Source organism: Cyanistes caeruleus, chromosome 3 (genome assembly GCF_971803275.1).
Source record: "Cyanistes caeruleus chromosome 3, bCyaCae1.hap1.1, whole genome shotgun sequence".
Classification (NCBI taxonomy): domain Eukaryota; kingdom Metazoa; phylum Chordata; class Aves; order Passeriformes; family Paridae; genus Cyanistes; species Cyanistes caeruleus.
The window spans coordinates 26,158,365-26,170,902 of NC_141703.1; the positions used below are offsets into that span (position 1 = coordinate 26,158,365).

At 40.1% G+C, this 12,538-nt stretch overlaps 1 protein-coding gene across 8 annotated transcripts in view; it reads left to right on the forward strand.

Moving 5' to 3' along the window:
- The first annotated feature begins 84 nt into the window (after positions 1–84).
- The window catches only part of SLC9D1 (solute carrier family 9 member D1), a 33,880-nt gene continuing 21,426 nt past the window's right edge, over positions 85–12,538 (forward strand). For all 8 annotated transcript variants that reach the window (XR_015284265.1, XR_015284268.1, XR_015284267.1 and 5 more), the window contains exons 1-5: positions 85–355; positions 2,998–3,540; positions 8,026–8,205; positions 9,891–10,082; positions 10,858–10,986. Coding sequence is in view for 2 of the 8 variants with exons in the window: in XM_086880250.1 (XP_086736376.1) it covers positions 3,094–3,540; positions 8,026–8,205; positions 9,891–10,082; positions 10,858–10,986 (948 nt within the window). In the remaining 6 variants the exon portion in view is untranslated. The remainder of the gene's footprint in view (positions 356–2,997; positions 3,541–8,025; positions 8,206–9,890; positions 10,083–10,857; positions 10,987–12,538) is intronic.

Below are 12,538 nucleotides of genomic sequence, written 5' to 3' on the forward strand. Positions count from 1 at the left end.
GAGCGCGGGGTCGCGGGAGTGCGGAGCCCGCAGCGCTGCCGGGGTGAGCGGCGGCGGCGGCCGCGGCGCTGGGGCAGCTGCGGGGCCGCGGCTCCGACTACAACTCCCGGCGTGCGGCGAGAAGCCGCCGTGACGTTTCCCGCCGCGAGGCGGCGCTCGGAGCGCGGGTCCCGCCCGGCTGCGCTCCAAGGCGCCGCCCCGGCGCTCGGGCACCGGCGCGGGGCGAGGGGCGGCCGCAAGGACGGGGCTGCTCCGTGCCCTCGGCCAGGGGCCGCCGCCCACTTACACCCCGGCTCGCCGCCCTGAGATCTCGCCCTTCCCTCCCCGCCGCTGCGGGCCTTCCTCCGTCCCTCAGGTGAGCGTCGCTGCCGAGAGCGCCGGGCGGGGCGGCCGCCTCTTTTCCCCCGTCACTCCGCCGCAATGAGGGAGGGGGGAGCCGGGCCGGTGGCCCCCGCGCTCCACTTACCTCCTTCTGTTGTCCCCTTGTGCCCCGCCGTCCGCCCGGCCTGCCGCAGGGAGCGGACGGGAGCTGCCATGGCGCTCAGGTGGGACCGCACCGGGGCGGAGGTGCCGGGCGGGCACGGCCCGGCTGCCCTGCGGCTCCTGGGGAGCAGTGGGATTGGGAAAGGGGGCGACTGGAGAACCCACAGATGTGGAAGGACTCGCAAGAGGGGTCTGGAGGCAGGGTCCGATATTACGAGCTTGATGAAATTTGGTGCTACAGTGTCGTGTTCAGAAGGAAAAAGGGGGAAGATGAGCTGCAATCCAGCAGGAAGTAAATGCTACTTAAATAAGGACTCCAAACAACAGTAGTTCCCTCCGATTTGATACTTACTGGCTGCGAATGGAGAGGAGTGGTTTTTTGGTTTTTTTTGTTTGTTTGTTTGGGTTTTTTTAATTGTTGTTTTTGGGAGGGGGTTTGTTTTTTTTGCGCTCAGCATCACATCATTTATTTTGGTACGTGATATCGTTATTCCTTTAAGAGCTTTTGAGCACTGCTCCAGGTGTCGCTCCTCTAAACAGTTTTTGCCAGCCAAGTAAAAAGCCCTGAAACAAAACTGTCCCATGTGTGAACCACAGTGCGAAGTTTGCATGGCCCAACAGTGAGTGAACTTAGCTGGTGTAAATCTCTGCTCAAAGTTTAGTTATGTGGTTTGGTGTACCATATAAGACATACAGTACTTTTCTATTCGCCTTGAATATACAATGGATGTTTTCTTCTTCCTCTTTCTTGCAGAAATAGGTTGTAATACATACTTAGCAAAATCCCTGCCCCAAGCCTACTAAACAGGAAGAGCATTATATATATATGAAGAAGTATTTCCTTTAATTTCACTCTAGAACTTTTCCAGGTGGTGGAGATGGTTATTTTCCCAATTCCTTAAAGTAGTAAGCCCCACAGCTTTATCAAAGTTGTGAAATGTTTGTACTTTATTATTTTATTGACATTAGACTGATTTTTTTATTTTATTGTTTTATAGACATTAGACTGATGTGATATGCTTTTGCTACTTTGATTGCACTTTCAGTTCTAAATTTTAAGTATTTTAGCTCTTTGTGTTGTTAAACCCTAATCCACAGCCAACTATTGGTAACTAAATACTTTGGCTTGCATTTCATGCATTGAAAAAAGAAATAAACCAACCCATAGACAGATTGTCTCATTTTTCTCTGAAACAGAGATGGGAGGGCATTTAAAAAATGAAGGTAGTGCATGACTATGCTTGCCATATTTCCTTGCCACGGAATCACAGAATGGCCTGGGTTGGAAGGGATTGTAATGACCAATGGCTCCAACCCCTCTGCTGTGGCCAGGGACATCTACTACTAGACCAGAGCTCGTTCTGTGTATTGATGTCTGTCTTGGATATCTGGGATTGTGACTGCTACTGCCTTGTAGAAAGATTCTCTCTTAGGCAGACTGCTTCCAGATGGCTGGCCATGTGTTGGTTCCTGATTAAGGCTGCTGGCCCAATGATCAAGACTGTAACTAAGCTTTTAGGGAAATGCCTGCTGTTTTGATGACATATTAACATGTTCTGTGAGATGTGAGTTTTTAAAATGCCATATACAGAATTTTGTATATTCTTATGTGTAACTTTGTGGTATAAGGGCTGGGGTTTTTTTGAGAGTTTTTGTTTGGATTTTTTAAAAAGAAAATATAGGTATTTTGTGCAATAATGTCAGTAGTTCCTTCTAGGTTCTGAGTGGAGGAAATTAGCTTTTAAATTCTGTCCTGTTTGGTGTTAAAATTAAATATAGCAGTTTAAGTATAGATCTTCAAGTAGTTGCTGAGAAATTAACCTATGAATTAATTGATTTAGTGTTTTTAAAATTTACTTTAAAATCTTGAACATCCCTAATAGGTTTTGAAGCAAAGTACCTCTAGGCCTGCAGCCTTTCAGGTGAAGGAGGTCTTTGATCCAAACTAGTAGCACTCAGAAGTCCAAGAAGTTTTGCTGTTCTTTCTTCCACAGTTATGATTTATAATGTAATCTGATTCAAATAATTTTTTTATTATTCTGTTTTGTTGAATGTGTGTAGTTGAGTTTGTTAATTCTTCGGAGACTTTATAAATAACAAATGATTATGGTACAATGTTTTAGGATAGGTTTGAGAAGAGACAGGAGATTTACGTATAGCTAAGAATAATGAGTTCTAGTGCTGGGTTGAAATGCAGCCTATGACATCATGGCCTGGTATTTTTAAAGGCTTTTCTTTCATGTGAGAAGTGCAGATGAGTACCATGTGAAGTGACTAAGCTTTCCAGTCACTGCTTTTAAAACAAGATGTTATCTAGGAAATAGTCAAGGGGAAAACAATCTATCAGTAACCTCAGGCTATTTCTTGGTTTTCTTAAATGTTGGGTGAAGAAGACTGTATGTATTCTGTTAAAGCTTGTGGTGCAGGAGGCAGTCTTGTATTTATTTTCTACGTTTGTTTGATCTAATGGCCCAACATTACCATTTTTGATAACTGATTGGTAATGTCTTGCAGCCTGGTGTGCATACTGGAGATGGAGAAACCATGTAGCAGAAAGCTTTGAGCAGCTGTGGATTATCAGTTTCTCCCAAGAGCAATACACAGTGAAGAATGAAGGCGACTGGATTTATTTCCCTGTGGACGTTGGTTTCGCTGCCTTGTGGCCCCTTAGCAAACCCTGCAGAACGTGAAGATGTAGTGAAGCATGCAATAAAGCTGCACCGTGGGAAAGGAGCTGTTATCACTCAGAGGAAGCAGTGGGTGTTGGAGAGCTGCAGAAAATTGTCTGGTCTTCTTCGCCAAAAGAATGTTGTTCTCAACAAACTAAAAAATGCTATAAGAGCAGTTGAGAAGGATGCAGGACTGTCTGATGAAGAGAAACTTTTTCAGGTGCACACCTTCGAAATTTTCCAAAAGGAGCTAAATGAAAGTGAAAACTCAGTATTTCAGGCAATCCATGGCCTCCAGAGAGCTCTACAGGGTGATTACAAAGATGTGGTAAATATGAAAGAAAGCAGTAGACAGAGACTGGAGGCCTTGAGAGAAGCTGCAATTAAGGTTGGTTTCCCCATGTTTGTTACTAGAGGATTCATATCCTACTTATGATTTTAACTTTCCTATGGTACAGTTTCAGTCTGTTTTAATAAAAAAGAGTATCTACATCAAACTTGTAATATTTACTGTTTAATGAAGTATTTGTTTTCAATAGTAAATTTACAAGTAGCGTAGAGCTTAAAGCTTACTAGCAGTCAATAGTTCTTATCACAAAGCTAAGCTTCATCATGACCTATGGCAAATATAATGTTAAAGGGAGGGGAATAAGAAGAGTGAATCAGTGCACACAGCATGCTTGCACTGGACAAGCCAGTGGCATTAGCTGAGTGAAAATAATGCCATCAAATGATGAAATACTGTTTGAAAATATCCTGTTTTTTCTATTTTAAATGAGAAATTTTCAGCTGAAGTCCACAGTTAGAACAAGTTGCTGCCTTTCATTTCTGTGTTTGTATAGATATGGATAAAATCAACATGCTAAACTGTAGGTGACTAGATTTTTAAGCTCATTATTGCACTCCTAGCCTAAGAAGTGCAGGTTTGAAAAGCAGTGCTTCCAAGAAAGAGTCAGCTGAAAAATTTGCCAAGAAAAAACACAACTGAGTAACAGTTGAACACAAATACTTCATGGGAAGTTTGAGTTCCCATGTCCCATTAGGTTGAGCACAATCTGCCACTGTCTTCTGGACTGGGTAGTGCTCAGATTGTGTACTGAAAGTCTTCCATTGAGAGAAAATGTAATTTAATGTATTTGGTATTTAAATTGTTCTTTTCCTTTCTCTACCCCTCAACTACTGAAGGAATATATTAAGAATTTTCTTTGTTTTCTGTCTTCCAAAAGAAGAGGCTGCCCATGCACAAGGGAGTGGGAGAAGGAACAAAAATGTAGTTGGCATTTAGCATTTGAATTGTGAGAGTCTCTGAAGGGCAATTGTGATAAGAAATTTGCAGATCTTGACAGGTGAAGACAGAAATTATGTGCAGGAAAGGTGTTCATTGAATTGTGCCAGGATAGGCTGATGGAAGTAGAAGTTAGGATGTAAACTTAGCAGAATGGAGTGACTCTGTACAGTGGAAATGAAGACTGAATTACAACAAATTTGAATAGAGAGTAATTTGGTTCTAGATGTATTCCAATAAACTGCTTTATATGACCTGTATATTGATACTTTATGGTAGTGGCAGCCTCTGCTGCATAGAAATGTCATAGAAATTGTCATGAGCTTCACTTGGTTTTCCACCTTTTTTCTTACTCAGTCTGTGAAATAGCAGCAGTGAGGCTGTCCAGAACCTTCTTTCCCATTTACCTAATTCTTGGTAATGTTACTATAAAATAATGAACTAACTTATCCTTGAACTTGAGAATACTGCTTCTCCTAGAAGGAGGCCCTTGTGTACAGAGATGTGTTTTATGGGTGTGTCCTGTTGAAAGTTTACTTTTGCAGAAGTGGATTGAGCAGGCTTTTTTTGTAATATCAAAATATTTACTTGAGTGAGCAATTTTTGCACCTTCCCTTTTATGCCATGCATGTGATTATTTAAACAGTATTTGTGGTTCTAACCTTTTAATTATTGTATAAAGGGAAGCAAAGGATATGGAAAAATGCATGCCAAAAAGATGAAAATTGCATGGGATACATTTGTTTTGGACTTGTTCTTACTTTGTAAGACACACTTTAGGTCCAACTTTGTCCCAGTTTCATTTTTCACTGTAATGATTATTTTGTTGGTACATATATACATAGAACATCTATTTTTCAAACAGTGAGTGAATGGAAAATACAGTTAACTGTAGAGGGCGCTGGACTCTTCCCTTAATTTTATTTCTGTCGAGTTGAAGTGTTTGGAAGTCATTAGTGCTGGGATATGTATGTATGTCTGATGCATTTCTTGATGGTTCTGCTGCTGTGGAAAGATGTAATGGAATCGTTCACAGTGTGGAGCAGGGGAAAGTAAGAAAGAAGCACTGAAGATGGCTTCTGCCTTCTTTTGCTCCAGGATCCTGTTTGGAATTTCAGGAAAAAGCAGTCACATCTTACCTACTTTTTAATTAGCTTCTAATTTCTTGGATGCCTTCTAATCAGACATGAGTGGAAAAAATAAATTACAAGTATGGCAAAGGTGCAACCTCTTCTTGTGTGTGCTTTTGTCATCTCTGATTAAATAGCAGAGAGCAACAGCAACACTGCATTCTGAATCAGCATTGCCCCAAAGTCTTACTTAATCTTACTTCATTTTGCTCATGCGTTTTTAGGTGCTCCTGTTAAGTGCACAATCCTTATCTGTATTACTTTGCTTAAGAGGTTGCTTGGTATGTACCTTGTGATCAAGTGTCTCCAGTCCCAGCCTGAGTTGCAGAACACTGTACCGTGATGCACTTCTGCGTAGCATGTAGCAGGTTGTTTGAATTAACCTGTGCTTTTTATGGACACCACTGCCTGTGGTTGTCCCAGTCTACTGCTGTCACACTTGTCTCTTGATGGAAACAGATGCCACTTTAATAGATGACAAAACCCTTTATCTCCGTTAATTGAAGGAACGTGCAGCTAAACTCTGATTTTTTCAATGCTTTTCTACCTTGCTATTCAGGGAAAGTTAACTTCTTTGAAATTAGAGAATTATTTTTTATGTGGTTTGCGTCTAGCTCTGTTCAGCCTGTTTGTCTTGGCCAACAGAAAGGACTGAAATGGGCTCCTTGCACCCAAAGCCTCTTCCATTTTTGAGGAGAAACAATCTAACTGTTACCAATTTCATCTTGTGTTCTAAGTTGTTGCTGAATTAACAGAGAATCTGCAGCTCATATGGGGGCTGTTTTTTATATCTTTCAAGCAATGTCTGCTAGCAGAGAGCAACAGATAGGAAATGTTTTTCCTTGAGGCTCTATGAGAGTGACTGTGTCTCCTACTTACGTGTTGCATAAGAACCAGTTGTTGACATTGAGCCAAACACATTAATAGTTAGATTCTTCCCAGCTCCAGTTATTTTGGGATCTGGGTAACTTTCACCATGAGGGTGTAACTATGATAGTTCTAAACACCAACAGACACCAGCACTGTGGTTTCATCACAATCAGAGGCATTCATCTGACTGTCAGGATTTTAAAAGGGTTCGTTACAGTTACTGGTTGTACTGAACATATTCTTGTCTTGGCATCAAGGAATTGATTAAATTTTGTGCATGTTCTTGCAGGTTCCAAGGGGAAAAAATGTCCATCTGCAAATGTGTGGAGGAGGAGACACGCCAGTTATTTAAGCAGAGGTGTTTAGTACCATTTTATAAGCTCAGGTTATTGAAGATAACTATGGAGGGTAGGCAGATAAAACAACCTATGGGAGACCTATGTTCTCTGATTTCTAACTGGGAGTGGCAGGGCATCTGGAGACAGAAACCTGTATTTTCTGGGAGTTCAGTCAAGACCTATAGATTGCTCGCATTTTTTTTTTCCCCTTTTTCCCTGCTTTTTAATAATACTGGCTCTCTGAAAGAGCAGAAGAAGGGTCTCTCTCATCCAAGTATTCTCAGAATACAGACTTGTAAAGGAAAGAATCTTTTTTTCTCCCAAAGGATCAAGTTGTTCTCTGTCAATACACAAAGTATTCTGTTTGGTTACTGTCGTGGTAACTATGTAAAAGGTGTTAGGCCCTGTTGTGAATAAATTAAGCTTTTTAGTTCTCTTTTAGAACCTGAAACATCCAAAGAAAAATGAAACATCATAACTTTATCAGGGAACTTACTGAAATATTTTCACACCATATCAAACCATATTAACATATTTTCTCTTTTTGCTTCAGAAACCTAGTAATTTCAGAAGTTGTCAGTGCAAGTTGATAAGAGGCCCAGACTGAAATAGGGGGAAAAGTCACATGTTTTAATTCTGATAGGAAAAATGCTTTTTGGGAAACATGAACAGGAAGCTTGGCTAGAGTGATTGGCTGCTCATCTCGTCCCCAGCTCTTTTTCTCTTCCTGTTTCCAAAGTTACTGTAATTTTTGAAAACCATAAACGGACCTCTTCCTATGTTTATAGAAGGGCTTATGAAGTTAAGATTCATTGTGCTTTATGTCAAACTTGTTTGTTTGTTGTAGATAGTATAGCTATGCTTTCAAGGTATTATGCTTCCTTTCAAAAGCACTGAGTTCTGACCTTTATTTGGCTCTGAAATGTTTCCTAGAGTTTCTCAAAGTAAATCCTTTCTTGTATTTTTGTGTTTTGTATTTTCTGGATCAAACCTTGGGTCAGGTCTACTGTGTAATGTAATAGGAAAGGCAGTTGGTGGATATTTTGATTGGTTGTTGTTTTTCATGCCCACTTATGCAATGAAAATTGGCAGAAGAGAAAGCAATTTTTAAATATCTTCATGATGTCTATATTGCTTTTGTTATTCCACTGGTAAAGTGTTTTGTGTCAAAAGAAGCACACATTTATGTCAAATTTTTTTCTGCTCAGAGGCCTGACAAGACTTTATCTGTGTGTTATAAAATTCAACAGGAAGAAATGGAATATGTTGAACTCCTAGCAGCAGAAAAACACCAGGTTGAAGCCCTTAAGAATATGCAGCACCAAAACAAAAGCTTGTCGATGCTTGATGAAATTCTGGAAGATGTCAGAAAGGCAGCTGATAGATTGGAAGAGGAAATAGAAGAGCATGCCTTTGATGACAACAAATCTGTAAGTGATGCTTTAGATTCAGTCATTTCATTGGAGTGCATTTATTTATAGTTGGTGTTTACACTGTGTGTTTCTCTTGTGTTACATAGTTGTTAGGGTTTTAGTGATTGTTAAAGAGTGAGCAAACAGGAGTAATTGCTCATTTTTGCTAGTGATTTCTGTGGTTTTGATTTGAAAGTCCTCCCTGCAGCTGCCGCTTTGACATGGACAGGTGCAGTACATCTCAGTGATACAACCCCTGAGAGATATGACATCTCTGTGGTGGTGGGGATCATGATGTTGGACTTGGCAGGATATGGAGTCACCATGTTAAGTGTTGACTCTACTTTTTAATTTTCCTGAGAAAGTTACGGGAGAGCAAGAATCCTTGCAGTTGGTTTTCACAGTCTGCAAAAAGATATATTGTTCAAAGGAAAGATGTGAAATGTGTTGATGTTACTTTCTTCCATGTCTGACTTCTGTGTTGTACCTTGGCCTACCCGCACTGATATTTGTTTTTATGTTGCATGATGGGACAGTATCCTTCAGGTAAGGCTATGTGTCTCTGGAGCCAGGAATATGTCACTTTATTCTAGTGTTTCATTTTGCCATCCTCAAATAGACTCCCTAAATTTGCCTTGTTCGTATAAACACAGGTTACAGTTTATTTGGGAGTTTTTTGTTATTTCCACGTTGACTCCTGAGGTGAGCATAGCTCTTGAGCTCTGCTGAGGAGGCAAAAAACAGTTTCTCTGTAGCAGAGAGCGTCAAGCTGTGTGTTGTTTTTTGGTTTTGTTTTTTGCTTGTTTGGTTTTGTTGGTGGTGGTTTTTGTTTGTTGGGGGTTTTTTTGGGTTTTTTTTGTAGCTGCGCTCGTATAGAGAGAAAGCGAAAGCAGCTTTTTTATTTCGCGGCTGTGCCGGGGCAGCCGCACCTGGCAGCGGGCGGGCCGGGCCGGGCGGGGCCGGCGGGAGCGCCCTCTCCTGTCCCGCCGGGAAGAACGGCCCTGCCCGAGCCGGAGCCGCCTCTGCACCTGGGCCCTGCCCAACGCCAGCGCAGCCTTCTCCTGCCCGCAGCTCCCTGCTCTTCTGCTTGTAGCTCCATCCGCGAGAGAAGAGCAATCATTAAGTGCAGCCTGGAGGACTGTGTGCTTCTCCATCATTGCGAGGAACATCATTTTAAACTTGAACAGTGGGATTTTGGGATAGAGAACTTTAATACAGTAATCAATATTCTGAAAAAGATACACAAGCTTCTCTTAAAATATAGCCAAATAGTGAAGTGTAGCAGGCAAAAGTGAAAAAAAAAAAAAAATTGCACTACAACCTGTGCTTGTAAATTGCAGTTCTGAGAAATAAAATCCTGAAAATAACTAGGTAGAAACAGTTCTTATAATCTCTCCTTCAAATTTACAGGATAGTGACCTTTTATTGATTTAGAATTTTGTCTTTAGTTCAGATTATTGTGAACTGAATATCACTTTGTAATCTCTGATTGATTTTGTTCAAAGTAATAAAATGCTGCTTTTAAAGACATCAAGTTTTGATAAAGAGAGTGAAATATTTTTAGAGAAAAAACTTGCAGTATTTTTAGTTGGTGTCAACAAGTTCTGTAGAAACTTCAAGCACAGCTAAATAGTCTTTCCCTTTTTATGATATGCTTGAGTGATTCCCCTTTTTTGTTTCTTTGATTATTTGTTTTCTTAAAGGTAAGAGGTGTAAACTTTGAAGCAGTTTTAAGGGTAGAAGAAGATGAAGCCAACTCCAAAAGAAATGCTTCAAAAAGAGAAGTAGAAGATGACTTAGGTCTTAGTATGCTTATTGATTCTCAGAATAATCAATATATCCTTACTAAACCCAGAGATTCAACCATTCCTCGTGCTGATCATCATTTCATAAAGGTAATAATTTTAGAGACATTTTTGTCATTTGCTTTTAAATTTAGTCCCACTAGTTTGCATGTCAGTTCTACTTGGTTGGAGTGAGTATAGTTTCAGAATTTGTCTCTCTGAAGTTATCCCAGTGTTCATGACTCCTCCATGTATGGTGATTCAGCCGTGTGTTCACAACACTGATCATGATGCCACCTGAATCCTCTCTGTTTTTATTCGGTTTCTCTTGTTGCACCTTTGGGGTACTGTCCCTTCTCTCAGACTACAAGGTGTTAAAGCTATTGCTGTGCTTAATAAGCCACTTGCATATTGCCAGTAGAGAGAATTTACCTGGTCTGATGATGAAAAAAGGGATACTAGAAATTACATAGACATGATAGAGTTTTGATTGTATTCATACTTCATACAGAATAACTGGATTGGGATTTTTGTTTTAGTTATAAAACCTAAAACAGTTATGTTTCACCATCTTGTTTTAATGCAAATGTCATTCCACCCAGGAATTTGCCTATTTTCTATAATATATTTAAAATATCTATAAATTGATTTATAGTCCCCCAGTTATTTAAGGTCAATACCTCATCTGCTTCATCTGAAAAACTGATGTGCTTACACCTGCAACAGCACTGAGGTTAATTTACAAAAGTTTTGTTTCCTTTTCACAGGAAATAATCTACATTTAATTTTACAGTTCTATTTATCTTTTGAAAGACAATAGTCTTCAATTTCATCCCAAATTTATGTGTCCTTTATATTAATGCCTTTGTAAATCTTATGCATTTAGGATATTGTGACAATAGGAATGTTGTCTTTGCCGTGTGGCTGGCTGTGCACAACAATAGGATTGCCAACCATGTTTGGATATATCATCTGTGGAGTACTCCTAGGACCCTCAGGACTAAATAGTATCAAGGTAAGTGTGCAAGTTACTTCATGACTGTTTTAATTTGTTGAAATCTTTAAAAGTAGTTTTAAAAGAATACACCTCAAATGTATTTAAAAAAAAGATATCCCCAAACCTGAACCTTTACAAGAGGAGGGCTTCAAATATGATGTCTTTGAATCATTTTGTTTCCAATCCTTTTTCCTCCTGTAAAATTATGACAAGTGTTAAAAGTGAAAACTGGAGGTTGTTTGTTGTGGAAGTTTTATGTAACGTTCTTTTTTTTTTTCTTTCTTTCTGTTTGATTTTAATCATAAAGCATCACAATTGGGAGCCAAATTATTTAAATTACATGAAATATACAGAAACTTGCAAAAAGTCAGCGTTGACAGTGGAGGAAGCATTTAAAACAAATAGTTCCCAAAGAACATAGCTTGGCTTTCTAGACAGTTGTTTTGTACCTCTGTAGTGCTTTCATCCACCCTAGTCCCCCTATTCCTTTCCCAGTAAGTACCCTGCCCACATTCCTGAAGTCTTTTGAACCTTTTTAGCTCCATCACATGTACCCTGATTACTGGCTCCTGCGAAACCGTGAGCTGTGGTTGGCTGGACATGTTTTGATTAGTGCTCTGGTGTGCATTAACAGATTGTTTAGCCAGCAGGCAAAACAGAACACGTGCTAGGGCTGCATGGTAATGTCTGCTTAAGTTGCATGTGTCTGCTGCATTGATATCCATGAAACCACTTGGAACTTACTGTCTTTGCAACATCTGCTCCTACATGGGCTTCTGTTGAAAATGATTGTTGAGCTCAAAAGTAGGGATTAGTAGAAATTGTAGGATTTTGTTGATCTTGTATTGGAAGAAATTAAATAATCTCAGCCTCTGTGTTATACATAATTTCTGAGTTGAGAATGTCTGGAAAGTTTGACCACTTAGACTGAGAAACAATTCAGCAAGCCTGGCATGAGAAAGAGACCAAACAACAAATTTTCAAGATACTTACATTGAAGGAGACGATGTGGTCAGAAGAGATATGAGAGAAGTTTCTTTAGGACAGTTTAAGTGACTTGCCTTTTTCTTGTGCACCTGTGATTAAACATTATTCACTAGGATAATACTCATGTTGACTGGGTCTCTTGTGTTTGGTCTGTTCTCCATTTCCTAAAACAGTTGAATGTCTGAGGAACTGAGAAGGCAGGCATATTCTAATCTGGTAGAAAAGATACACATTAATTGATGATAAACCTTGTTTTCTTCTACTCTGGCTTGTATATACATAGAAAAGAAATACTAGATTTTTAAAATAGAATAGACTATTTCAGTCAACTTCCTGAACACTTCAGGGCTGACCAAAAGTTAAAGCATATTTTTAAGGGCGTTGTCCAAATGCCTCTTAAACACTAACAAGCTTGAGGCATCAATCAGCTCTTTAGGAAGCCTCTTCCAGGGTTTGACCACCATCTCAGTAAAGAAATGCTTCTTAATGTCCAGTCTGAACCTCTCCTGGGGCAGCTTTGAACAATTCCCACTCATCCTGTCAGTGCATACCAGTGAGAAGAGCTCAGCACCTCCCACTCCAC